Source organism: Scardinius erythrophthalmus (genome assembly GCF_964197995.2).
Source record: "Scardinius erythrophthalmus genome assembly, chromosome: 5".
In the NCBI taxonomy this organism is placed as follows: Eukaryota; Metazoa; Chordata; class Actinopteri; order Cypriniformes; family Leuciscidae; genus Scardinius; species Scardinius erythrophthalmus.
Genome location: NC_138225.1, coordinates 50755913 through 50776388, shown reverse-complemented (window position 1 = coordinate 50776388; position 20476 = coordinate 50755913). Strand labels below are relative to the sequence as shown.

Below are 20476 nucleotides of genomic sequence, written 5' to 3'. Positions count from 1 at the left end.
AATTGAAGATGGCATAAAACTTCAGAGAATATCTTTGGTATGTCTAATATCAATATGCAGTGATGTGGGTATATCTCACTAAAACATGTTCGTCAGATATCACCACAAAATCAAGAAAAAAATGTAATATATTTTAAGCATTCAGAACCAGATTTTTGCATAGACATCATTTTTAAATTTATTCTCATGTGTGATTCTCATTACTCAAAATAATAAATGACTGTATTATTCTAAAAATAAGAATATATTTTTTTTTATCAGCAAAATTAAACATTTTTAATAATGTACACTACTGTTTAAAAGAGGGGTCTGTAAGATTTATTTTTTTAAACGCCTCTTCTGCTCATCAAGCCGCATTTATTTGATAAAATTACGTTAATACCATTAAATATTACCATTTAAAAAACAGTATTTTATTTGAATAAATATTTAATTTATTCAAATATTAATTCATATTATTAATTAATATTTCTGCCACTTTTGATCAATTTAATGCATCCTTACTAGTCAAGTCAAGTCAACTTTATTTACATAGCGCTTTTCACAATACAGATTGTATCAAAGCAGCTTCACAGTATTAAATAAAATAGTACATCAATGTTTGTTTCTAGTGTAAAACGTCCACGCTGATCAATAGTATTGTTGATTGATTAATTAAATTAAGTATCCCCAACTGAGCAAGCCAAAGGCAACAGCTAAACAAAGATGTATCTATATATTTAAAAAAAAAACTTATGAATGGTAGTGTATTTTTCCGTATTAGAGAAATGAAATGGTTTTGCATTACAGCAATGAGTATTAGGGCGGGTAATCTGATTGCATGGTCACATGATGCATTGACGTTAACAGACACACTTTCTAATTTTGATTTCATGGTGTCTTTTAGCTGTAGACAGTCACCTGTCATTTTTCATAATAAATAACTCGCATGCTCATTTTCTCTCAGGGTCTGAAACGGGCCGCCCCTCTTTAGGAGTTGCATCAAGTGAGCTCCATCAGCCCTCGCTCTCATATGTACAGTCTACCTCTGATGCACCAATGGAGGGAGAGACGCCCGCGAGTCCCACTGAACACATCAGCCAAGAGGAGGCCGTGGAGAGACTCAAGGTACACATGACAAGGCGCGTTTCCATTACAGATTTGCGCAAATCTTTTGCAAATTTTCTAAATATCGATAAAAAACTATTGCGAAATGACGGCGTTTCCATTAACCGATGTTATGCGACTAAAACTTAATTTTTTCCTCTTGCGATAAGTCATTCCAAAAATCATTGCAACGGACGTTGTTAGGTATATATATATATATATATATATCACAGCCACCACACTGGACATTATAATTATTATTCATGGAAGCAAACGTAGATATGTCTTGATTGTGGCATTTCTTTGAGGTTTAGAATCCATTATTCCTGTAAATCCTTTTGTCTTTTATGAATTTAATAAAGAACTCAGTCTCGTATTCTGTCCAATCACACCGCGTCATCTACATCAGCTGACCTGTAAATGCACAAAAACTGTTTCCATTGCAGTTTTGCGAAATATTCCTTTTTCGAATTGCCTGAAAAACCTCCTCATGTGAGTTTTTGCGAAATTGACATGTTTCCTTTGGGCATATTTTCAATTCACAATTGCGCAATTTGAAGGGCAATGGAAACGCGGCTACAGACACTTCTGTTACCAACAACAGCCAAATACCAGAACAGCAACAGCTTGTTGGGGAAGGTATTTTCATAATTCAGCTGCTTAGTATTAAAGTTGGTAACAAATGTTAGATGTTTTGCTAAGTTCAGCAGCTACTCCACCTTCCAAAAGATGATGTCAACTAAGCCAATGTCAGCAGATGCAGAATGTTCAAACAAAAACATGTATTTGTGTGTGTGTGTGTGTGTGTGTGTGTGTGTGTGTATGTATGTTTACCAAAAATAAAATATGTCTGACTGCCATTGTTGGACCGTCTCCAACAGGAAACGGAGAAGATAATTGCAGAGCTGAATGAAACATGGGAAGAGAAACTCAGGAAAACCGAGTCGATACGACAAGACAGGTGAAGTGTTCGCAGTATTCAAAATGTGTGCACAATTATAACATAAACTCTTGTAATGGACTGAATTAGGATGTAATTTATGGAATAAATTTACCCTGTGAATGTAAATGTCCAGATACACCAAACTGACAAGAACTAGTGCATCTGGGCTGAGAAGTTGAGCTTGAATCCACTGCAAAGACTACAGCCAATGGCCTACGAACACACGTTCTGTGCCTGTATGATAGGAAATGAGTCTTCATACAAGCACGTGACGGTGATCTTTCAAAAAGGGAAGAGCTAGGATGCGAATATACAAACCGTAAACAGAGCAGCGTTATATATTATAAGCAGCGAAACCACTGAGTCGAGCCACTGACGTTCAAACGGTTGATTCATTCAGTCGTTGAATCGTTCATTAAACTGATTCGTTCAAAACACGGATTCATTCAGTAACTGTGGGACTCAGAGACGCAAAACAATTCTGCTGTGATTTCATTGGGAAATTTTTGTTTAAAAAAAAGGCAATATTTTGTATAGAATTAGCTAAATGTTAACCGTTATAAAATCAACATGACTTACAATCGTGCTGATATTTGAGAAAACGGCACTCTTGCTTGTTTGATATAGCTTAAAGGCATGGTTGATTTATGATTTCACTTTTCTAACTTCAGTTAGTGTACATGTTGCTGTTTGAGCATAAACAACATCTGCAAAGTTACAACACCCAAAGTTCAAAGCAAAGGGAGATATTTGCTTTTAAAGAAATTGCCTTTTAAGGACTACAACAAACGGCTGATAGAGACTACACCACATTCCTCCCGGGTTAGTGACATCACCAACCCTAGAATTTACATAAACCCCGCCCCGGAACATGATTTATAGATTATCAAGACAGAATATGCTAATCAATGACTAGAAGATAACTACACATAAGCTACATAAATTCACCAACTAACCATTCAGAAATGTTGTCCACATGTTGTCTACATTCTTGAGTCTCTCCATCTGCATCAAGGTGTTTTTATTTGTTGTTTGCAAAACAAGCGACCTACTCAGGAAATGTCAGCTTGCACATCATTTAAACAATAATTATGATATTATCATAGACGATACCACTAGATGCCGCCTTAACCAACTAATCTCCTGTTGGATAGTCAACACTCCTGACCCCAGTGTGCTTTCCATGTCAGTCAGCTGACTCCAGCCTCAGTGGCCTGTCCTTGGCTAGAATAATCTGCGATGTGGACTAGACTTCACGCTGATAGTCCAGTGAGACTAACCCCACACCGTTTCTCTCTGTTGTGACGCATTAGGGAGTCACTGCTGGCTGAGATGGGTGTGTCTGTGAAAGAGGATGGAGGAACAGTGGGTGTTTTCTCACCTAAAAGAGTGAGTCAAGTCATATTTATCTGTATTGCGCTGTTTACAATACACATTTTGTCAGAGCTGCTTTAAAGGTGCGGTCACATTTACGGTTTCTCAGACCAAATCCAGTCATTTCGATAGGAATTCATCAATCAGGATTTGTGCGTGAGGGCGAAAGATTGCCCCATGCTGATTTCACAACGGGTTCAAGTTGGTCAAGAAAATCTGCTGGACTGTTGACTAACAAAGATCTGTGACTTCTGTGTGAGCTGTGCTTCATACATCCCTACACTATTGACGATAGAACGTGCCCATGTGATTTCACCGAAATATTGCTAATGTGACCGCACCTTGAGTCTCAAAGCTTCTCTAAAACACACAAATTATGATTTGTGCTCATACTCTACTATCCTAGCACTTAAGATGTCCAAAATGCTTCCAGGTTTTTGAGTATGTGTTTTGTCCCCAGACGCCCAACCTGGTGAATCTGAACGAGGATCCTCTGATGTCAGAGTGTCTGATCTATTATATTAAAGATGGAGTCACTAGGTGAGCAGTGAGTGTTTGAAGGACTGATCTGTTTCTTTGTAAATACTGCACTGTGTGTCTCATGACTGTGTGTGTGTTGCAGAGTTGGTCAGGAGGATGTGGATATTCGTCTTAGTGGTCAGTTTATAAAGGAGCTGCATTGCGTCTTCTGCAGTGAAGTCAATGACAATAACGAGGGTGAGAGCAGTCACATGACTTTCATTACATTCACGGAGTCCCACGAAAGTGACACGAAAGACATAATGTTACAGAAGATTTCTATTTAAAATCAGTGCTGTTCTGTTGAACTTTCTATTCATCAAAGAATGTAGTACATATGTCAATAAACTCTTGAATCCTTAAAAAAAAATCACGATTTCACACACAAAATTAAGTAGCACCATTGTTTTCAACAATAATAATAATAATAATAATAATAATTAGAACTGTTTAGTGAGCAGCAAATCAGCATATTAGAATGATTTCCGAAGGATCATGTGACACTGAAGACTGGAGTAATGATGCTGAAAATGCAGCTTTGATCACAGGAATAAATTCGATTTTCAAATATATTCACGTAGAAAAACGTTCTTTTGAATTGGAATAGTATTTCTCAATATTAGTGTTTTACTGTATTTCTGATCAAATAAATGCAGCATTGGTGAACATAAGGGACTTCTTTCAAAAACATTTAAAAAAATCTTACTGACACAGTAGTTAAGGGCTATGTGTATATAAAATATTACATAAATATCCATACATTTTATGTCACATAAGTAGCCATATACTTGTATAGTAGTTATATAATGCAGTAAAGTTTTAAAAACAATGTATTTTGCCACATCAACAAGTGATGTTTTAGGCATGAGAAAGCCATTTTGATGTTTTAATGTTATCACAACTCAAACTTAAGTGTGTGTGTGTGTGTGTGTGTGTGTGTGTGTGTGTGTGTGTGTGTGTCTGTGTCTGCAGTGGTGGTGACTTTGGAGCCGTTAGTTGGAGCAGAAACATACGTCAATGGCAAACGCATCAATGACGGTGTCGTACTCAAACAAGGTGACTTTTTTTTTTTCAAGACATTTTTGATGTGTTTTTAATTGCGTGGTTCAGAATGGAATACTAGTGTATTGTTTACTACACTACACACCTCGCCGCACAAAACTGCCAACTATTATTTTACATAAAATGCTGTTATACAGGACTTAACATGCAACGGTAAACATTTCAAATACTTTTCATTTGGAAATAACTGCAGTTATAATGCATTTTTACATTTTGTTTATAAAAGTCTTAAAGGGTTAGTTCACCCAAAAATGTAAATTCATCATCAATTACTCACCCTTGTGTTGTTCTAAATTCATAAGACGTTAGTTCACATTTGGAACACAGTCAGTAAACAAACATAAAGCATTTAAAGTTGGTAAATGGAAGCTCAAGCATGAGAACAAATAGAACAGGTTTGTTCTCGCGCGTCAAGCAGGTTCAGTTGAGCTTCTGTTTATGTTCGCTGATCAATGTCTATGTGTCAGGGTTCGTACAAGGTTCTTACAGTGCTTGAAGTACTTGAATTTGACGTTTTGAAATTTAAGTCCTGGAAAACCCTTGAAAACAGCCATATTTTATTTATGAAGAAGTACTTGAATTATTGAAAGACAATATATGTAAAATTAGTGTTTAATTTTATTGATAAAACAAACTTTTCACACAAAGTCAACGCTGCAACCCTTCTGATATAGATGTAGAGCCATTTCGCATGGCTATGAGTGATATTGCTCATATATATCCAAGTATACAGCTTATACAGCTTTTATTCTTCAAGTCAATCATATATTCATGGAAGAGAAAAAATCAGTTTGAGTAAAGCGATATCTTTGTCATATTATCCTTTCAATGGTTAAAGTTACCACAGTCATTGCTTGTGTTGCACTTCATTTGTACCGTTTTGTTTTATACGTTTATTTTTGTTTATCTGTTTACCTTTTTTAGAATTTGAAATATAATAAAGATATTGTTTGATAAGTGAGATCTCTGATTGTATTCCTTGAAAACCAAAAAAGTAGAGCTTGAAAAGTCCTTAAGTCCTGGAATTTCATTTTACAGTATCTGTATGAACGCTGATGTGAATAAAAGTCTAAATTCAATCTGTACATAATATAAAGTGATTGTGTCTCCTCAGAAGACTTTGATTAAACCGCTTGATTCATATGGATAAGTTTTACAATCTCTTTATGAATGTTTTGAAGCCTCAGAGTTTTAGGTGAAAAGACTTTCAATGGAGGGACAGAAATATCTCCGTTTTCATTAAAAATATAATTTGTCTTTGAATATGAGCGAAAGTAATGACAGAATTTTCTTTTTTGGGTGAACTAACCGAATTGTGGGATACAACAACCAGGGCATTGTTCTCTTGTGATATACTAAACTTTTATGGCAAATGTCACTGCTCATCTGGATATTTTTCTCACTCTGTTCTGTGTTCTGCACAAATGGTAGAGCGGTAATATGTCATTCCAATCATGCATCTTTACCGTAGCTTGAAAACTCCTGTGTTCTTCTTTGTCCTGTGCTTGTATAGGTAACCGTATAGTGATGGGGAAGAACCATGTGTTCAGGTTTAACCACCCTGAGCAGGCCCGCCTGGAGAGAGAGCGCAGTGCCACACAGGAACAGCAGGGGGAGCCAGTGGACTGGAGCTACGCACAGAAAGAGCTGCTGGAGAAACAAGGCATTGACATAAAGCAGGAGATGGAGAAGAGGTGAATACACATCAAACAAATGTTCCTATATGGATGGATCTGTGTTCAGGTCATAGCCTTGTATGTGAAATGAATATTAAAATGCATGGCCAAGCTGGTTTTTGGAACGAGGTTGCTGGTTTGTTACTGGTCCAAGATGACCTTGTAAAACCTGTTTCTTTGCTAATGTTTTCTCTCTCTCAAACCCACCCTCTCTTAGACTGCAGGATCTGGAGAATCAGTACCGCAAAGAGAAGGAAGAGGCCGACCAGATTCTGGAACAGCAGAGACTAGTAAGAAAAGACACTGTTTAAGATATGAGAGACATCCAAAATGTGTAGTGATGGGGGTACTCCAGGACCAGGTTTGAGATCCAGAGTCTTGTGATTGTAAGACAACTCAACTCTCTGAGAGAACAAAGGAAATTAACATTTGAACTCTCTCTTGTGCACCATTCGAGACGCAAGTCTCACCTCAGAATCATCCTAATCTACATCTCTTTCCCTCTTCCCCCGTTCCTTCTATCTCATGCTGAGATCACCAAAATTCACCCAAGAATCGATATGGTTTAATGTGAATAATTATCATACAGTATTACACGTTTGGTATCATTTGAAATGTCTCAGTGCGACTGCTACAAATGTCTCATTCTCCACAGATGTAAACCAAAAGGCAATAAAGATTTTAAGAGTTTAGAGATAACTTGCACACAGAGGAGGGTTTGTCTTCCAGGCAAATGGCATTCTGCTCCCAAAGGTATAAACTCTAAATGCAAATTCCCATTGTTAGCAAATGTTTCCATGTAAATCAACCTCTGTCCCCAGTAAGTCTGGGATGGTGATTAATGCAAATTCCCACTGTGAACTCATGTTTACATTTGAAGAGAGGTTTCTGCCTTGGTCTGAGTATGTAGGGAGATGCTGAAGAAGGCTCGTGGCGATTTGTAACTCAAATTAGCTTGTGATCCTGAGAGTGGCCAAGACTCTCAGCATCATGTATTTTATAATGTCAGGTTTGCATCTTCTCTCTTTATTCCAGAGCATTTGATGTTTTGTATTTATTATCTTTAAACTGATTATGAAATTGGCATGATACATTTACCTGACGTTATAAATTGTTACATTTGATTTTATTATGACTTGCTCTGAAATTGTTTTCCCAAGTAGAATAAATGCATTCGTATGTTACCGCAAGTTTTGCGTCAGATTAGTGACGACTAATATTCGGCACTAATTCAAGTGTACTTGGTTTTGCAAAGACAAGAAGTGAATTTCCGTTAAGGGCAGCAAATGCTGCTTGACCAAATCTGGGTGTGTCTTAGCTCTGTTTTAATTGAATGTTACTTTAGATAAGTGTACGTGAGAAATCACGGCATGGCCAATCCAAAGCTATTATAAGACAAGTAAAGTTGGTCAGCTTATATCTGTAGTAGTGGCCATACCTCTACTGAAGTAAACGTTATGTTTAATTGAAGTGTATGCAATTCCATGGGGTTTATACCAAAGTATCTTTGTGTAAGTGTGAATGCGACCGATCTCAGGTATATAGCAATTACCTCTGTTTAGTGACCGAAGCTGGCAAGATTGTGATCGTGAGACCCTTCACCCGTATTATTGGAAAACCGCCATTGGACCTTTAGTCGGGCTTACATGATGCAGATTCAGGCCCTGTTTACACCTGTACATATGTGCTGCTGTGCGCTTTTCTCTCAGTTACAAAATGAATACAACAATAGTGACATCAGTGAGAAACTGCAGTTAAGAAAGCATTGGCTCAGAGCGATGTGGACATGTGCAATTCAGCACTCCAGTCATGTCACATTTATTTATATACCGCTTTATACAATAAAAGCAAGCAGCTTTACATTATTAAACTTTAAAAACAGTGACAGTGTCTCTTTAATTTAGAATTAAGATTTTCTACAATAAAGCGACTCTCCAGTGTGTTCATGATTTACTCATGTCTGACCTCAAAGAACTGAACAGAAGAAATTACCCAGAAATGATTACACTTCAAAGTAGGCGGAGCCTCAGAGCCACACCCACCTATTACAGCAGACCAGTGGCAGTACTAAGGTGTTTACCAGCTGAAAATTTAGCTTTGACAAGTTGTTTCGAACTCCTGAAACAAACTCCAAAAGAGCCCAATCAAGCTGGTTTAGAAAGATCGAGACGGACAGGGGTCAGTCTGGTACCCCATACCCTTGTTTTTATAACCATTATAACTTTTTCCTTTGGAATTAAAAGTATTTTGCAGTATTGTGAAAACATTTGAAACAAAGTAATTTGAATTCCAGTTTTCAATGTGGACCAAGCTTTGCATCATATCATGAGTCCAGACTCCTGTGTGCTTTGTGTGAGCAGCGCTATGTGTGTGTGGTGTGCAGAATGCCTGCCTGATGTATGCAGAGCGCTCCAATTTCATCCGTTAAGCAGTCCCATGACAGCTAGCACATTGCCATAAAAGCTACAGTAAATGCAGTTCACTAGGTTTTAGAAACAAGCTAATGTGTCTTTCTGTCTCTGTGTGCAGTATGCAGACTCAGACAGTGGTGATGACTCCGATAAGAGGTCCTGTGAGGAGAGCTGGAGGCTCATCTCTTCTCTCAGAGAGAAACTACCTGCTAACAAGGTGAGACACACACCCCTGGAACACCAATACATTGATACTGAACTCATTTGACTGATTTACTTGGTTTGTCTCTCTAACACATGCACAATCAACCTTGTTTTGAAATTGCTTAGGTTGTTGATTCATTTAAATAAGCTGTTTTCCTCTAAATTAGTTTATTAAGTCTATTGAAGCCTCTCCTACATTGACTTTCATTAAAAAAAACGAACTGTGGTCTCCTTCCCTGCGTACCACAGCGTTTCACTTTTCGGCTAACCTCGGAGGATTGCCTTAAAGCGGCTTTGGCATCTCATTCATTGTTCCTTTCACAACACTGTTGTGTGTGTTTTGTTCTCTCTGACTGTTTGTTCTCAGGAGTGTATACATGTATTTTTAATCCAAACTCTTGCATTATAACTTATTTATTTACATCATTGTTCACAAAGCTTTTGTCACAAAGCTTTTATAAGGCGTAAGAAGACTTATTGTGAAATTTTGCACACGTCACATGAACCACTTTTATGAGACAATTATGGTGTTCATTCTCTCTCTTTGTATTGAAAAGAGCGGCCGTATTAAATTCTGCTTTTGTGTTCCATGCTAAAAAAGCTATACGTGTTTGGAACAACATAAGAGTATAGAGAATATGAAAATACATTTTTAGGTTAACGTTTTCCATACCTTGCATGTTATGCTGCTCAATATGCAGTATTTTGGGAAATATTTATTAGAATTTATTTCACATATTATGTATTAGTCATCTTATTTCATTTTTGATTAGATGTCAAGAATTTGTGTGTGTGAGTTTTTAATGAAGTGAAACCAGATTTGTTTTTTATTTGATCAAAGATCAACTTTAAAAACCTTTTTAAAAAGTTTTTTACTTGTCTTTTATTTTTAGTTTTTCTTTACTTTTTTTCTCGCCATGAATATAGCAGTGTTTGCTGGCATGATGTTAAATAATAAACAATTATCAATCAATCATTGCATCTTGCTGTCATATTTTTAAAAAAATAATAGTGTTTTTGAGACATGGTCTGGAGATTGTTTGAGTTTTAAAAGCTCATCTCGAGACCACTGCATTCTGTTTCTGAACAGTTCGTTTCTGACTGGCCAGGAAGTAAGTCTTCTGTTCTTGCTAAATGTTTGCAGATGCAGTCTATCGTGAAGAAGTGTGGTTTGCCCAGCAGTGGGAAGAGGAGGGAGCCGCTGCGTGTGTATCAGATCCCGCAGCGCCGACGCATACCTGCCTCCCAGGAGTCCAAGCACAAACTCAGCCTGGAAGAGCTTCGCACACAGGCTGTTAAAGAGATCTGCTATGAGGTTCCTCATTGTGTTCCATATGTGGCTGAAAATAGCGCACATTTATCTAGGTTAATGTTAGAGTGAGTGGCCATTTAAAGTGACTAATGTTAGGCGCATATTTCAAATGATAAGCCATGTTTGAGGTCAATGAATTTAACACATGGCCATAGTGTTAACGATCTGTCCATTCATTTAATCATCTGCGACTAACTGACTAATTAAAATTTGGTCAACTAAGCCTATTATTGTCAACTAACGTTGAAAAAGTCATTTTGAAAATAATTCCAATATTATTGTATCGCTGTCCCGTTTTAGTGTGTACTTTTAAATTTTAAAAACTATAATTATCGTTCTAGTTATCGTCCTTTGTATGAATGGGTTTTTAGCCTCACACTGTGTCCTAACCAGATGCGAAGCGATAAGATTCCAGTGACAAATAATTTGGCTGTCCACACTAGATGCGACACGACTGCGAATGCTTTTGCATTCATTAGACGCTAAAAATAACTTGTATAACGTCAAAATCAATCAGAACAGCGTGTGGGTGGAGTCTCGCGGCACCGGAGAGTAATCTTGACGCACTCGCAAGAAAATAGATAAGTAGCAACATAATCAAATTCACAAATATTATTAAAAATACATAGGCTACTGAGTTACTAAAACAATCTTTTTTAAAGAATACACTTATTTGTTCACAGTTTGAACGTTCTTGTTTCCATTTGTTTAATTTCAAGATCTGAGGTGAATTATCCTTTGTTTCTTTTACAGCCACAAAGCTGGAGCACTAAATGATATTCAAAGTCACATTTCACGCTTTTAACATTAAATAAAGCACTTAAACAGTACCTGAGATTATCACTGCCACACTCCGTGTCTGTTGTTCCAGCGCGAGTCGCGACGTCACAGAAAAATAGAAACCGTTTCTAAAATCGAATCGTCGCGTGTCGCGGCCGGTTAGGACAAAACTCTGATTAACATGGAAAAGAACCTTTTGTCGTGTGTAGTTGCATATTGCAAACAGAAATGACAAAAGTTTCCTCAAAACTGCATGCACCAATCCGATTGGCTTGTCACCGACCATATGTGTATTAATGTCTTGCAGACACTTGCATAAGCAGGAGTTTACATTAACAGGAGCATCTCTTTTTATTCCTCCTCTAAAGGTGGCGCTTGGAGACTTTCGGCACACACGGCAAGAGATCGAGGCCTTGGCCATTGTCAGGATGAAGGAGCTTTGTCGGACATACGGCCAAAAAGACCCTCAGGAGAGAGAGACTTGGAAAAGTGTGGCGAAGGACGTATGTGAGACTGTGGGCATCGGAGAAGAGGAGGGAGACCGGGAGGAAAGAACAGCAGGAGGAGGAGGAGGGAATGAGGGAGGAAAGAACGATATGGGAGATCTCAAGGCTCATATAGACAAGTTGACTGATATACTGCAGGAAGTGAAGATACAGAATAATATGAAGGATGAGGAGATCCGATCGCTGAGGGATCGCATGGTGAAGATGGAGAAGATATTCCCTGTCGAAGTTCAGGTAACGCTTGTAAATCTAGAATCAGCCACAAAATGTACTTACACTTCTTCTCCCCAGTCCATTTACTAACCGTATGATGCAAACGAAACTGAAAATCTGATAAACTCGCCTTACGCAACCTCCAGGAGTCGGTGCACCAGTCTGCCTGAAAAACTTGTGCTAAATTTGTGCTTAAAATGTATGCGATTATTTATTGGATTAAATTATTGATGTGTTAATATGGCATTAATTATTTTCGATAAACCAGTCCCGAAACGACACTTCAAAACAAAGATGTTTGATTTCATCTTGTGTAACCCCATCCTATTATTAGCATTGATTTAAATTAAGCTTTGAAGAAGGATATATATACAAATCATGTACTTGTATTAAAGGCGTAATGCCATGTAGTGGTCAACCGAGATATTGCCAAGGCCAATAAATCAGCCGATATTTTTATTTATTTAATTATTTATTTTTTAATGCTTTGTATTGGCCGATAAGTGTTCTGTTTGACTGATAAGTGTCGGAAGCGGGACTTTTATTTTGATTTAATCCCTTCTTTCACTGACATTACTATCACATCTCGGAGCAGGTCTCGATTTTGAAATCGTGAGAAACAATGTTTTTTATAATGTAATTGAGTAAAAGTAAGATATTATGCTTTGGAATGTAATGAAGTAAAGGATTATTTCCTAATACATAAAGTAGAGTTAGAAGAAAATGCACTGAAGTACAGTAACAAGGTAACAATACTAAACACAAATCACTTTGTGTACCTTTAAATCCAATGTCAAGGTTCTCTCTTTGTTTTGTATTTCAGGGAGACGATGAGGACATTACATTGGGTGGGGTCAGAGATGATGAACCGGCAGCACAAGTCCACCGACGCGATGAGGATTCTGGGTACCGGCGGGGTCGTCATCGCTGGCAGTACCCGGAGAAGTTCCACGACCCTAAACGCCGCAGAGGAACCAACAATCAGCCGAACAGTGCCGTCTACACCGCTCCCTCGGGACACTCTCAGAACAACCCGTTTAGTACAGCATCATCTCGATTCTCAAATCCATCTTTCAATTCTCAAACCGCTCGCAGCCCCAACGGGCCTTTCATGCCAGGCACCGGACGCTTTTTGCCACCTCAAGAGAGGAAGCTACAGTTCCCGTTTAAGAATAATCCCCAGCACAGAGGCTTCTTCTGGGGCCCATCTGCAAACCAAGAAGGTGGACTGGACCCATCTGCTCAGTCCTCCAATACTGATTCGGTTCATACCTTCCAGTCTTCTCCCTCGCCAAACAAGGGCCAATGGCCACACAATCATCATCAACAACAACGGCGCAATCAGGGTAACTGGGGAAACAGGCAACGACCACGAAACAGGGGGCGCAATCCATTCGATGGATATTTAACCAACGAGCAGGCCGAGCGTAAAGACGGCGGCTCAGTCCAAGGGCAGCACAAGCAAGGTAGAGCGCGCTACACCTGGTACAATCCCAATTTTGCTTCAGACCAGTCTGTTGGAGATGGATTCCAGCACTATAACTACAACCAAACCAGACAAGGTCTTTACAAACACCCCAACTCACAGTACAACCACTACCAGCACCCTCATCCGCAGGACAACCCTCCAGAGATGACCCAGTTTAGGTCTGAAGCCAATCCCAATCCACCATCAATCCCAGATTACAACAGCACCCCCATGGAGACCTGATTTCATCTGATCTTGTGCGTAGTTCTCGGAAAGGACTCGGGACCCTCAGATACAGTGTTGTGGTTTGTTGTGGAAGGGTTTTAGATGCTGAAATAGGAAGGGAGAAACTCCCTAGTGCAATAACAATGCTGTACGAAAGAAGACGAAACATTTTATGCACCGGGATTTTTATGTACATATTGCAGTTTCATACCTGCATCGACAATACCTGATTTTATGTGTGCACATATCTATATGTTATTCAGATGTATATATATATATCTATAAGTAGGTTATAAATTGAAAGCATATGTGTTTGCAAGAGAATTGAGCTTCTTATGTCGCACAGTGCACTGCAACATTGACATTGTGTTTGGTTATATGAAGCTATTTGGAGAGTTCTGTTGGATATCTGATGATTTTACATTGTGCCTTCTGAAAAGCCAAAGAATTTGGTGATTTATTAGCCCTCAGACTCTGCTTTGGATGCTGCCTTTTTTATAGTTGCTGTTTTTCCTCCTTTTTTTAATCTTGCCATTCATTTATATCCTTCTATTCTTGCATCTTGAGAGGCATGTGTTTCAGAAATTGTCTTCTGTTGTTAGGGGATAAAAAGACATGGGATACATAATCCTAAAACTGTTAAGTGCTAACAATTAGGGTGGCGAATTCTTTTCTTTTCTTGTTACCATCATGATAAAGAGACAATGATTCGATCTCTTCTCTGTTCAGGTGCAATCACACTAACAACACTTTGCTGCAGCGAAGTGACAAAGTAATTCATTTTCAATGAGAGTTGGCAGCAAACAACTTACGCGGAGTTCAAATCCCGCAGCTGTATACTAAAAACAAATGAGCTGATATGCTATTATATTTATCAATTCATGCATCATTTAACGTACAGGGAAAAAAATATTTGGTGTTTGATTCTTATTTTTGGCCAGAATAAGCTACAGTGGACCAGACTTTATGCCAATAGTCAAAAGTCGGACTCTGTGACACTAGCCAAATACTACATCTTTTCAATGGATTGTACTGTTGTTCAATAACGTGCTGATGAAATATCTTTCCAAAAGACTTTCAGTAGACAACAGTTTTTCAGTCACGCTTTAGTTTAGTGTCCAGTTCTCACTATTAACTATGACTTTTGCCTTAATAAACTCCTAATTACTGCTTATTAATAATCTAAACTGAATAACCACCTTACAAACTAAGGTGGTTATTCAGTTTACATATTGTGTAGGATTAAGGGATGTAGAATATGGTCAAGGCATTAATATGTGCTTTATAAGTACTAATAAACAGCCAATATAATGCATGCTAATAAGCAACTAGTTGATAGTGAGAATTGGACGCTATAAACTAAAGTGTTACCGATGTTTAGTTTTTAAAGTGACGTGATGTAGGACCTTTTATACAGCACATGTAAAGCCTGACTCTATTCCTCAGCCTTGTTTTCATCCATGTTAAATTCAATATGGTGTCTACCCTGACTAAGGTCTGTTATCAGACAGTTGATTGATAAATAAATCATGGGCAACAACCACTGAATTCTCGCTGTATTCTTGTCGCACTTGGTTAGGACATGCTGTTATTCCTATTTTGACCATTTGTAAGTTCTCAACTGAAAATGATCTACAACTGAAAAAAATAAAAAATAAATGAATTGTTCCAGTTGATGTATTTGTTTAATAAAAGCACAAATTGTTTGTGTATAGTTTCCAAAATACAAGACAGACAAATATGTTAGTAGTCGATATTTGCTGCATGCTTTCCTCTGAATAAAATAAACGCACAGCAAAAATAAGTGGTGAGAACAGCAGTTAAAGGTGCAATAGGTGGTCTAGGAAATGCTAACTTTAGCCTGCTAGCATTGAAAGCATGAGATCCTACCCTCAAAGCCAGGGTTCCTTCAAAACACATGAACACACACAGACCAGAACCGAGACGACCAGAGACCACGTTATTGGATTACATCATGTGTCATTCACTGGTGAGAAAACATTACTGTACTCCTACAGTGAGTAACAATACTCCAATAATGAACGTAAACAACGTGCGTGAACAGGCTGCGCAGTGGCATGCAAACACGTCGACTGAAAGGAAACACATTACTTTTATTCGGACCAAATGCAATGATTGAATGAACATTTTATGATCATATGACTTCCACAGACGATAAAAATACATTTAGCATCACATTAACATAGTGATTGCTATCAAGTTATGAGGAGACTTTCAACCAGCATAACAAAAATGTGTCTGTGGAGAATCACTTATTGCACCTTTAAGAATCTGATCAGTGATGTGATGTTTGTAACATGATCTGTGCAATGCAGCAGTCAAGTCATGTCACGTTTAATTTATAGCACTTTATACAATAGATCGCTTTAATGGGGAAGTATGTACTATTTTGTTTTTATGTTAAATGCATTTTCTTAACCCAGCTTATTGTTCATTGACCAGGGGGCTGTTCCATAAACCAAGATTAGAGTATAAGCCAGGCTTATTTCGGTTAGTCAGGCTTATTTTTGGTAGATTCGGTTTCATAAATCAAACTTAAAAAAGTTCAAACTCAGTTACCCCGGCAACTTATGCTGGGAAACTAGCCTGGTCCAGGGCAGGCTAACTGTCAGGCTAAGCCTCAGTTGTTACACAGATCCTCTAACACTGACCAATAGGAACACAATGATATTACCACTGACACTCTCTCATACCATTATTGGACTTTATTAACCACTATTAGTCCAAAAATAAATACACAGTATACAGAAAATCAACTTAAATAAGGCTACAATGATAAATTAGTCAATATAGACCTATATATATATATATATATAGATAGATAGGCCTAAATACAATATATATATATATATATATATATATATATATATATATATATATATATATATATATATACAGTGCTATGCATAAGTTTAGGCACCCATGCTAAAGTTGACTAAAAAGAGGAATAAAAAAATCATCTTTTGGAAATTGAACTTAATGCCTTAATTTAAAAAATTAGGAAAAATCCAACCTTTAAGGACACCAATTTTCTTTGTGAATGAATAATGTATCGTAAATAAATAAATGTTCTTCCTTAAAATACAGGGTGCATAAGTTTGGACACCCCTATGTTAAATTCCCATAGAGGCAGGCAGATTTTTATTTTTAAGTATTTAAAAAAAATTTTTTTTAGGATATTATGCATCCTGATAAAGCAATGCAAATCAAACTAGCTATAAGGCTAACTGAAATAAAACCATGCCAATCTCAAGGTATGGTGAAGGCTATGTGATGATGTGGGGCTATTTTAATTCCAGAGGCCAAGGGAACTTTATCAGGATGCATAGTATCCTAAAAAAAATTTTTTTTTAAATACTTAAAAATAAAAATCTGCCTGCCTCTATGGGAATTTAACATAGGGGTGTCCAAACTTATGCACCCTGTATTTTAAGGAAGAACATTTATTTATTTACGATACATTATTCATTCACAAAGAAAATTGGTGTTCTTAAAGGTTGGATTTTTCCTAATTTTTTAAATTAAGGCATTAAGTTCAATTTCCAAAAGATGATTTTTTATTCCTCTTTTTAGTCAACTTTAGCATGGGTGCCTAAACTTATGCATAGCACTGTATATATATATACTACAGTTTTTCTTTTTTTACTGGCTGAATGTTTTGTGCCCAAGATTTAATTAGATTGTTTTAAAGATTTATGAATACATTTCTCTCTGGTTTTGTTTGGCAGCTGTAGTACATGTTTATGATTAGAAGAACATTAGAACACAATCTAAAAAAAGCTTTGTAAAGCATAAGTTAAAATCACAAAATTAAAAATAAATAATTACAAAAGCAAATTTTAAATTTTAAATTTTAACTGGTAAGATGAATCTGAGCTTAGTAATTGACAGTATATTAGCCTACATTTGATTTACCCCATTACAATAGTCCCTTTACAGTTATTGCTATCATAAAAATATACACACAGGTTTAAAATTCTAAATAAGGCACATCTAATGTCCAAATAACAAATATTTTAGTGTATATATATATATATATGTACTTTATTATGTCTTTCAATTCAAACACATTTAACACAATTATACAAATTTACAGTTCCTTTAAAGACATCATATTTTCCCCCAATAAATATTCCTTATTTTTCCTTCTACTTTTTTTCTTTTGTGATAATACCCACCAACACATAGCCTAAAAACACACATGAATAGAAAAATAACCAAAAAGTTCATAGACACTTTTACATATGATTTAAGGGGGATAAGACAAAAAACAATAAATAAATAGTAATAAAAATTTAACATTAACATATTTATATCAAACTCTTATAATGACACATAATTCCTAATAGTTATTCAAGTAATATTATTTGAATATAAAATATGCAATATTAAATAAGTAAAATAAATAAAAGAACAAATTACTAGAAATAAAAGGGAGGGAGTGTTATATAAAAATGTAGTTAATAATATATATTCCTTTATTTTATGGAATATTCTTTGATTTTAGAGTTGCACATATCTTTTCAAAATGTATACATTTGCTCTTAATTTAATGTTATCCTCTCCATAATGTACTTTAGAAACTAAATCTACTCATTTAAAACTGGGGATTCTTGCTTTCCAAAAAAATATTGCATTAAAAGCTGTAATTCTCAGCATTCTAAATAAGTATACATCATCTTTATTAAGTAGCATAGGTCCTATACCCAAAACTATATTTTGTATATTTATATAGGCATTTAGTTTCTTAAAATAAACTTCCCTGAATTATAGGCTACTTCACTGAAGTACTTCTGTTTGCTTGAAGTTCAGTGCAACTTATCCAACATCCTAAAGATAAATTATTATAATTAGAAGATATTTCTAGTGTTATAAAATATCGCATATTAATTTTCCGAATTTTCCGATTTTAAGAATTATTGCGCTCCTATTTGGCGCGCATGCGCGCAGCAGCGCTCGTTCAATATGAAAATTAGCAGCAAAATGGATACATTTGCATGGCTTTCGAACATTTACAGATGGAGAATATAACTGTAAAATGTAAGTTTTGAACTGAGGGGGGGAAAAACATGTCACAAACGCATAAAACAGCACAAAATATGTACGCTGTTTGATGGTGGATCGATTTGATCCACGATCGACCTCTAGGGCTGCTTAAGAAACGCGTGCACACGCAATTATCTAGACTAGATAAACCTGGATCAAATTAGTGAGATTGCGTGAGCTTCAATTACCTTTTATGGAACCACTTTAGCCCCAACTCATTTGTTAGGCTCATTCAAGTCCGGTTTTGGAGTTTAATCCCCGCTTTTCTAAGCGTCTTTTATGGAACAACCCTCAGTATTACTATGCCATTCATGGGTCTATCTCCCCAAAAGTGTAATCATTGTGCCATAGGCGTCATCAAAACTTTGAGAAGTGTGTGCTTAGCAGGCGATCTATGCTTTCATTTCCATTCAAAGGAATGGAAACTGATGCAACAAGATTCTTTATCCAACATTAATATCTTTTGGTTGAAATGGGTGGTAGTTTAGAATTTGCTGTTAACCCCCTGAGGCCGGCGCGATAGGCTCGTTTTTTTCCGTATGAGTGCAAAAAAATAATAAAATAAAAATATTAATTTTTATCTTTTAGGCTTGTTTTGTACATCAATCGATTCTGTTAAATGTGTATTATTTTTGTGTATACTCACAATAAAAACAAAGTGTTGTGCTTTTTGCCAAATAAAGAAAAATATACGTGATGCGAGTTCTGCCTTCTATCTGCCAGTGTCGTCCATTCTGAAACGCGTCCGAAAATGAACAATAACTCAGCGAATACTCAGTCAAACAGGCATTCAGACACACAGGCATGAAGCTTGAATTCTCTTCTCTTAAATGAAGTAATTTATATAAAAAACAAATATTCTCATTTTGTGAAATCTGTATTAAAAGAGAGCGATTCCAGTCGACCTAATTAGAGCTAATTCAAATGTAATGTGACTCCGCCTACGGAGAGCGCGCACTATTCAAACGCAAATGAATGAGGCAATCCAAGCAAACCTGTGAACGCCCACATATCAGTTTATTCAGATCATTACTTTAACACCGTCTCGCAGCACTGTGAGCAATAACAATAATGAAAAAAGTACCTCAGAAGTGCGGGTATATCGAGGAGCGAGCTGAGGAATACTGTAAGTTTTTTTTTTCTTCTCACGTGAATCGGGTTTCTGTTTTTGATGAATGAACGGCAGAGATGCGCGCTGTTTACCACAGCTCGCAAAAAGACAGTTTAAATTTAAATCGCGTGTGTGAATGAATGAGGATGTTTTAGCAAACTGTATTACTATACTGAGATGAGTAAAAATCGACTGAAATATGTTGAAATAAAATGTAGGCTATTTGTATAAGCAATACGTATTAAACTGCAAATTAACATTATGCCCTAATATTTCATAAAAACAACGTTACAGTCAGGCGAAATATGAAAGACAACATTTTGTTGACTAGATTTGAGTACAGTTTTTACTGTAGAATATACTGAATATATATATCAAATAAGCTTTTGTTTAGCAATTTTTATATATATATAAAATAAAGTCATCAACTAAGATGTTAGCTGTTCCAATTTTGGCTATATTCAAACTAATGAATACATAGTATAGGCATAAAATGTAGGCCTATAATCTTTTTTTTTT

At 36.6% G+C, this 20476-nt stretch overlaps 1 protein-coding gene across 1 annotated transcript in view; it reads left to right on the top strand.

The window, feature by feature from the left end:
- The window catches only part of kif1ca (kinesin family member 1C, a), a 62577-nt gene extending 47550 nt beyond the window's left edge, over window positions 1-15027 (top strand). Inside the window, exons 13-24 of the mRNA XM_081367282.1 lie at window positions 947-1107; window positions 1968-2047; window positions 3343-3418; window positions 3864-3943; window positions 4026-4120; window positions 4895-4978; window positions 6498-6678; window positions 6878-6950; window positions 9190-9288; window positions 10420-10590; window positions 11736-12107; window positions 12910-15027. Of these exons, the coding sequence (XP_081223408.1) occupies window positions 947-1107; window positions 1968-2047; window positions 3343-3418; window positions 3864-3943; window positions 4026-4120; window positions 4895-4978; window positions 6498-6678; window positions 6878-6950; window positions 9190-9288; window positions 10420-10590; window positions 11736-12107; window positions 12910-13797 (2360 nt within the window). The 3' untranslated portion in view covers window positions 13798-15027. The remainder of the gene's footprint in view (window positions 1-946; window positions 1108-1967; window positions 2048-3342; window positions 3419-3863; window positions 3944-4025; window positions 4121-4894; window positions 4979-6497; window positions 6679-6877; window positions 6951-9189; window positions 9289-10419; window positions 10591-11735; window positions 12108-12909) is intronic.
- The last annotated feature ends 5449 nt before the right edge of the window (window positions 15028-20476 follow it).